The 7,426-nt window shown below is 32.0% G+C and overlaps 1 protein-coding gene across 1 annotated transcript in view; it reads right to left on the bottom strand.

Annotated features, from left to right (window-relative positions):
- Window positions 1-869: 869 nt before the first annotated feature.
- The window catches only part of LOC106456875 (deformed epidermal autoregulatory factor 1 homolog), a 27,228-nt gene continuing 20,671 nt past the window's right edge, over window positions 870-7,426 (bottom strand). The window contains exon 9 of the mRNA XM_022382665.1: window positions 870-1,364. Coding sequence (XP_022238373.1) covers window positions 1,218-1,364 — 147 coding nt within the window. The 3' untranslated portion in view covers window positions 870-1,217. The remainder of the gene's footprint in view (window positions 1,365-7,426) is intronic.

Raw genomic sequence — 7,426 nt, 5'->3', positions numbered from 1 at the left:
TACACTTCCACATTCACATTCAATTTCAGTTTTTCCATTGACTGTATGTTATCTTTAGTATTTGTTCTAAAATTTGTTTTATCTTATTCATGGTAGAGTAAAATATTTATTGTTGTTTTTTTTAAAACACTTTGAATAACCTATAAATTAAAACTGGAACAGCTGGCAACATCAAACATTCCCTTTTAATTTTATCATAATTTGGTTTTAAAGTAATACCTTGATCCATTATTAGTGAATTTCTAACAGCTCTATCTACAATAGTTAGGCTAAATACTCTTTCAACTGCTACATATTTCATTAGTAACAACTCATTTTTTAAGTACTCTTGTTTTGTTTACATATCTTTAAAATTCTGTGAACATAAGTGTAAAATGTAGACATTTTTCGTGTTTCAGTATGACATGATTCTTGTTGTGGATTTTAAATTCTCTTATTCATTCTGTTTTACCAATACATCTAAACATTGTTAACCTGAAACGTCTTTGTTAGATTAATTATGTCCTACTGTATACTTAACATATTATTATAAATCCACAGTCTCACAAAATTACTTATCAGAGAACTCGATGCCATTTTAATATGGACTGTGTTTTGAAAGTGAAAAGTTTAGTGTATTTTGCAAACAAGCATGAAGCAGTTTTTATATCTATTTCCTTAAAAGAGAATTTTCTCTGGATAAACTTTATTATTTTCATATTTAAAAAATAGATTATTTTCGTTTATAAATACATAAACTATTACAATTATGAATGCCAGAAAAAGAAATTATTATTATCGATTTTGTATTAGCTGAACATTTATATTTTTGGCCACTGTTTCCAGGCCTTGGTACGCACACATGTGGTTAAATGATGTAATAACAACAATAAAAGTTAATCTTCATACTATTTTGATACAAGTTAAAAAGATGATGACAACTTATATGAAAACAAAAGTTATAACTAGTTCAGTGAGCTTTCTTCTCATTGATCAATTTCCTAGAACTGTATCCAGAAGTCCAGTTTATATATTATACATTGCACAGGATCATCCAAAAAGATTCTGTATTTCAAAACACATATTCTTTGTAAGACTATTTTATTATAAATCATCATCTGACAACACAATTGGTCGAGTTTTCCTACTAAAGAACCACAACATCTGTAAGTAACTTGGTTCTTTTACCAGAAGATTAGGGGTTTATTGTACAAAAGCACACATGGTTACTGTTCCAATCATGTTCCTTCTTCAACAGCAAGCATTTCTCCACATTCCTCCTGGTGGCTCGTCCAGTCTTTCCGCTGGCAGAAGACACTACAGTAACTGACACGATGGCATCCTGTACATTCGTGGAAAGCTTCTCGGTTACAGTTGTTACATCGCTGTAATATAGTAAAACATTTAGATCTTCAATTTTAACCACTAAAAGATTATGAAACATATATAAGTCTCATCTTTTGGTAAAAATTTAAGGCTTATTTTCAGCTATTCTGATGTAAATCTTAAATTTTTAAAACGTTTATGATTTTCTTAGGGTTTTCTTCCAAACAACTGCATCAGAAAATTATATTTTTTTTCTCACAAATTCCAATAAATAAACCGGTTCACATGACTTATATTGCCTCTTAAGAGTTTTCTTCTGAATACTAGTGTTCAGTATTATTTACCATTGCATAATCCATACACATTAAAAGGGTGATATGGAACTATGGGTAATAATTTTTTTAGATATGTTACAGATGAGGATTCACACGAAAAATTGGCTGAAGAACCTGCTTAATATATATAGCTAGAAAACACTGATTTAATAGGTATGTAAACAGAACAAATAAAAAAACATTGAGTTCCTTTATAAAATTAAGTTTCTATGAATGATGCACATAGATTGTAGAAATTCACAAAAAATACGGCTTTTTTGAAGTCTCTCTCTCCCAGGGGTAAAATTCTTCTGGTACTCACTTATTTTTTAAGGCAGTACTAGTATTTGAGCTGCTTTTTTAGATGCCCATGCATTTCATTGTTCCATCAGAAAGCATCTATTCATTGTCACTCAAATTGTTGTTTTTTGTTTACAAGTACATTTTTTCTTCTTCAAAACAGGTCCATTTCACCCAGTTGAGTATCTCAACTTTTTTTTTAGAATTTCACCCCAGTTCCTCCCTTCTTTATACTTCTTAAGGAATTTTAACTAAATCCCAAATAGGAAGGAATTTTAGGGATATCTGAAAGCCTGAATTCTGTATAATTGATATGCAAGCTTTATGCAAAAAAATAATTTATATGCAAATACCAATAATCCTTTTACAAACAAGCTTAAGAAACTCAAACTTTTATTTTGCTGTGAGAACTAAAATCAAAAGCCAACAAAGGATATATATATTTTAAACTAATTAGTTCAGCCTAGAATTTAGAATTAGTGGTTCATTATTTTACTTTTTATGAGTTTGGTCTGGAAACTACATATTTTGACTTCATAGCTAGTCTTCATTAACACTTATAACACAGACACAAAACAACCTGATTTTCTCTAAAGACATCTGTTATAACTACCTGCTTACCAGAGAATCATTCAGACCGTCTAAAGCCAATTTCGGGTGCTTCGTATCTAAACTTACTTTTTTTAATTATTAATTGTTAAAAGATGTAAGTTACCATGTAACTGTTTTATTTTCTAACTGAAAATTATTTTTATCTCAAAGCACAACATGAAAATTTTGTCTCTTTTTCTAACTGAAAATTATTGGAATATACTTTATTCATATTAAACCACGTTTAATTTGTGACTGCTTCCTTGATCCAAGATTCTATACAAGAGACCAAAAGCTTATTGAAGGAAGTGCTATATTTAGCAAAAGATATTTCAAAACTATACTTGAAGGTCTCATACTCACACACACAACAAAAAAACCCTACTTAACAATTCAAGAAACCAAAACAAATGCAAGCATATAATACACATCAAAATTACATGCAAATCATTCATGGTTCAAAGAGTAATGGTTAGAATTTCATTGCTATACTTTGCATTTTACAAATTGCAGGTAAGTTGTACAAGTGCAACATTTCCTGAATATATATAAAAGGTACGATCTTAGTGACTTGCAACAGTACTATACTATTCTTCGTCTTTGGTAATTTCAATAGGCAAGCCAAACCTAACGTATTACACAAAATCAAACAGTCCTGTCCAGTGGAAATTTTACTGACCATGGGCTGTTTTTGCAGTTATGAAATAATGAAACTATTCGAAAGCGCTCGAGTTTTGGGTCTTATTTTAAGTTTATTACACTTTATATGTGATCCTTTGTGCTAACTCTTTTATCAAGAGTGGGAAAGTTATATGGTGGTGTTCAATGCTCTTTAACAATCTCAAGAAGTTTCTCATTGTTTGTTTTAGAATTTTGCACACAACTCGTAGGGCTATCTACACACAGACGTCCCTAACTTTAAACTTATAGACAAGAAGGAATGGAATCAGTCAAGAGCATCCACTGCCAAGTCTTGGACTACACTCGTCTGACTGAATAGTGGGATTTGACTGTCACTTTTATAGCACACCCACAGCACCAAAGTGCTCATCAATGAGCCATGAACCTGCTGATTCAAACTCCAAGTATGCTACTTGTTAGGCCATACCTGACCCTGTTTAGCATAAAGCACCAAAAAAGAGAATGAAATGCATCATTTGATGAAAACTGCTCAAAATAGTGTCCCTCCCTTTCTTTGTTACAGTGACTGGAGCAAACACAACAAGAAGGTGTTTGTGAAAAAGTTGTAATATTTTCATTGAGATTATCTTAAAGCCATTGGGATTATTTTAATTATAAAAAGCCAACAGACAGCAACAAATAAAACTGATTAACCATGAAAATAAAAAAAGCATAAGACTACTTACAATAGAATTTTTCACCACAATGAATTATGAATTCCTAATCAAACAACTTTTTTTTTAAGCCATATTAGAGTACAACAAGTATTAATCTTGTGTATCAGTAGCGCCCCCACGTGGCACAGCGGTATGTCTGCAGACTTACAATGCTAGAATCCGGGTTTCGATACCCGTGGTGGGCAGAGCATAGACAGCCCATTGTGTAGCTTTGTGCTTAATAACACACAAACAAACAAACTAGTATCAGTGGAGAAAAAAATTAAAGATATAAAAGAAACAACGTAAGTGATAAGCACTGACACAAAATGAGTATTACTAGGAACCAAGTTCAGTGACTGTTATTAAATGTGTGTAATACAAAACCTAATTTCATATACATGTGATATAGCAGTGTAATATAAAATAAACTACTGACTCCCATATATGTTACTGTAATATTTTTATCAATCTGAAAAGTTTATTATTGGACGTTGAGTCATGATGAGACACGTGTAGGGCAAATTGCAAATTTGTATGTTCTTTCTGAAAGTTGTTAAGATTTCACATTCTCAATAATTTAATTAAAAGTCCTTAAGACCATTAATATAAACACTTCTACAAGAGAAACCAAAGTACATTTCCAATAATATTTCGGCACCCATAAGCCTCAGCAAGTAGCGTGTATAGGAAGACATCCAAATTTACAAGGTAAAGATGAGGTGACTACTTTTACAAAATGTAGAGTGGTTACTGTTCCTACATCACAAACATCTTAACTTAGATAATGAACAAACATATCTGAGTGAGAAATCCTATTGAGGAAGTGAACATTACAGTGCATCTTCAATAAACGACAAACTTAAATGCGACATACTGACGAGTGTAGACTAATTAGAATACAAAACAAAGATACCTAAGCCTACTAAACAGTTTTTCTGGAGACTGATTGATAAATCTTTCTTAATAATAAAAGAGTACCTTATGTTAAAAAGTGTTAAATGTATATTGAGTTTCTTGATAAAAAACTATGGTTGCTGAACTATAAGACACAAGAAATTAAGGTGATTACTTAGAAAACTGCAACACTAATTTATAGCACTAAAATTAGTACCATTTACTTTAACTTAATGACTTGTTTGTTTGATGCGAGAAAATGGGATAAAATCGTTTGAAAAATGTAAAAATTTGTCTGTCACTGATAACTGAGTCCGATCAGTACCTTACACTTCTTGTTTTTACTAAAATAACCAAATTCGTTTGTTTGTTTGAAGTTAAACACAAAGCTACACAATGGGCTATCTGTGCTCTGCCCACCACGGGTATCGAAACCCGGATTCTAGCATTGTAAGTCCGCAGACATACCACTGTGCTACTGGGGGGCATAATCAAATTTATTAGCATTATTACTAATTCATAAAGTTATTAACTGACTGATTTTATTTGTGCTAATTTGTTTAGCTTATACTGATTCTGGAAGATAAGAAAATTTCAATTATGAGACTGCCAAACAGCTACTTATAAAATGTCTGAATAGACAATAAAACAAATACTAACAAATATCAGTTACAGCCTTAACTTAAAAGAGTTAATAGTTATTTCATTTGCAACATTTTTATTAAAGATTTGAAATGCTGAGTATGAACTAATTAAAAAAGAGGTCAAACAGTCATTCAATAAAATAAGATTTACAGATACGAAGTCATGATTTATTCGATCATCTCATGCAGCAACCAAACATGGACATGATGAATCACTTCAGCTCCAATGAAAAAAATTAAACTACCTGCCAGATATCAGGTTTTTGATAAATATTCTATCTGTGTGTATGTGTGTGGCAAGAAGCAAAGAGAATGTCGTGGGGATTTAAGGTTGAAAGCATGCAACCTGTTTGAACTTGTTTAAGGTCAGTCGTAGTGTTAGACCAAACCTACCAATAGCTCATGAACTACAAGTGGTAAAACCTTCATTTAAGAGTTCACAGCATTGAAGAAATGTAAGGATCATCGTCAATGGTATTGTCTTCAGCTTGGAAAATGGCAGTGGTCTCTCTCTGATGTTTTTACCCTGGCTTAATCCAATCATTGACCTGTGCAGCTTTGTGAGATTCAATATCATTAAATTTGCTCTTGACAGATTATTTCAAATGTTTTCTTGTAATTCCTATTGTGACCACATCACTTGCCTCTCGTATATTTACTTAAACATCTTGTAATTCAAATACAGTGAATATTTACTCCTGCCGGAACCCTTCGTGCAAGACTTATGAGCTAAATTTCTGTTGAAATTTCAGGTACTACTAGAGTTTGTTTTTCTGTCTTCTTGCAAGAACTTTTGTGACTATAATAGCAAAACATTTTATTGTGATGTTGTACGTCTGCAGCATAGACATCTTTAGGATGTATTGTAGTGCTTAATTTCACTTTTAATGAGGCATAATTTTTCCTTTTATAGTTTGATGAAGACATTTCTGAGCATTTTATGTAGCCACATTGTGCAATGGGTTCCTTTTTTATGCTCTAACTATCACCAGAAAAGTGACAATCTTTGTTAAAAGGTATAGATTTTGATCCTTTGAATAGCAAAGGTTCAATACCCGAGATGGAAGATCTATAGAGATGCTTCAAAGTTCTTTCTTGCATGTCCCCCTTTTTTAATTAGTTTTATTTTTGAAACAGTTTCTATGACATGTTCCCCTGATGAGATCAGTGTCACTGTGTTTTCATTTACCAGCCTTGCTATTTCTTGAAAGCCTCATTGCCATACTTGGATCTTTCTGTAACACACTTCGGAACCTCTTTGTGAGAGGATTGGCACACTTTTAGATCTGCTGTAGAGGTCTGACAAACTGTAACTGGTTGTGATATGAGGCAGCTTTGTGCTTGTGCAGTCTTTCATTTTACCTTTTCAGATTATACTGTACATACTACTCTTTACAGTAAACTAGATATTCCTCTTTCTGAAGTAAAATATTTGACTGAGTAACAAAACTGTATGTTGCCAGTCCCAAGCACCTAATCATAGCTGTAATGATCATAATGTTGGCCTGATAAGAAAATATTCCAACCCATAGGAAAAGGATCCCAGGTATATTGATTAACTGTTGGCTGGTGCATCTACAGTGTAAACTTACATATAAAACACTGACCATATTACATCAGCATTACATTTAGAGTTTGTTCACATTTAGACATATCATTGGCATAATGATGTAAGTCATGATATTGTCTCCATGTAAACCTGTCTCCACTGATGACTGTGATAATCTATTGTTTCTATGGATATGACATCATGATACGTATAATACAATGTGAATGTATATGTACAATTCTAACAATTTCATACATGAATTTACATCAGTCTTTATACATTTTCAAAGTACAGTTGCTAAATATAACGATAATTAAACAAACTAAACAGTAATCATGGGGAGAAACTACAGCAAGAAAACACAACGAAAAGAAAAAAAAAGAAAAATCAGTAATACGAACATATTAAAAAATGTATAATTTAAATGAAGACCGCATGTTGTTCAGAGTTGGAAAGTGCTGTTTGATGTGGAGGGTTTCTTTGATCAAT

Source organism: Limulus polyphemus, unplaced genomic scaffold, assembly GCF_000517525.1.
Source record: "Limulus polyphemus unplaced genomic scaffold, Limulus_polyphemus-2.1.2 Scaffold267, whole genome shotgun sequence".
Lineage (NCBI taxonomy): Eukaryota > Metazoa > Arthropoda > Merostomata > Xiphosura > Limulidae > Limulus > Limulus polyphemus.
The sequence above is the reverse complement of the archived record's forward strand: the minus strand, read 5'-3'. Positions and strand labels throughout refer to the sequence as shown.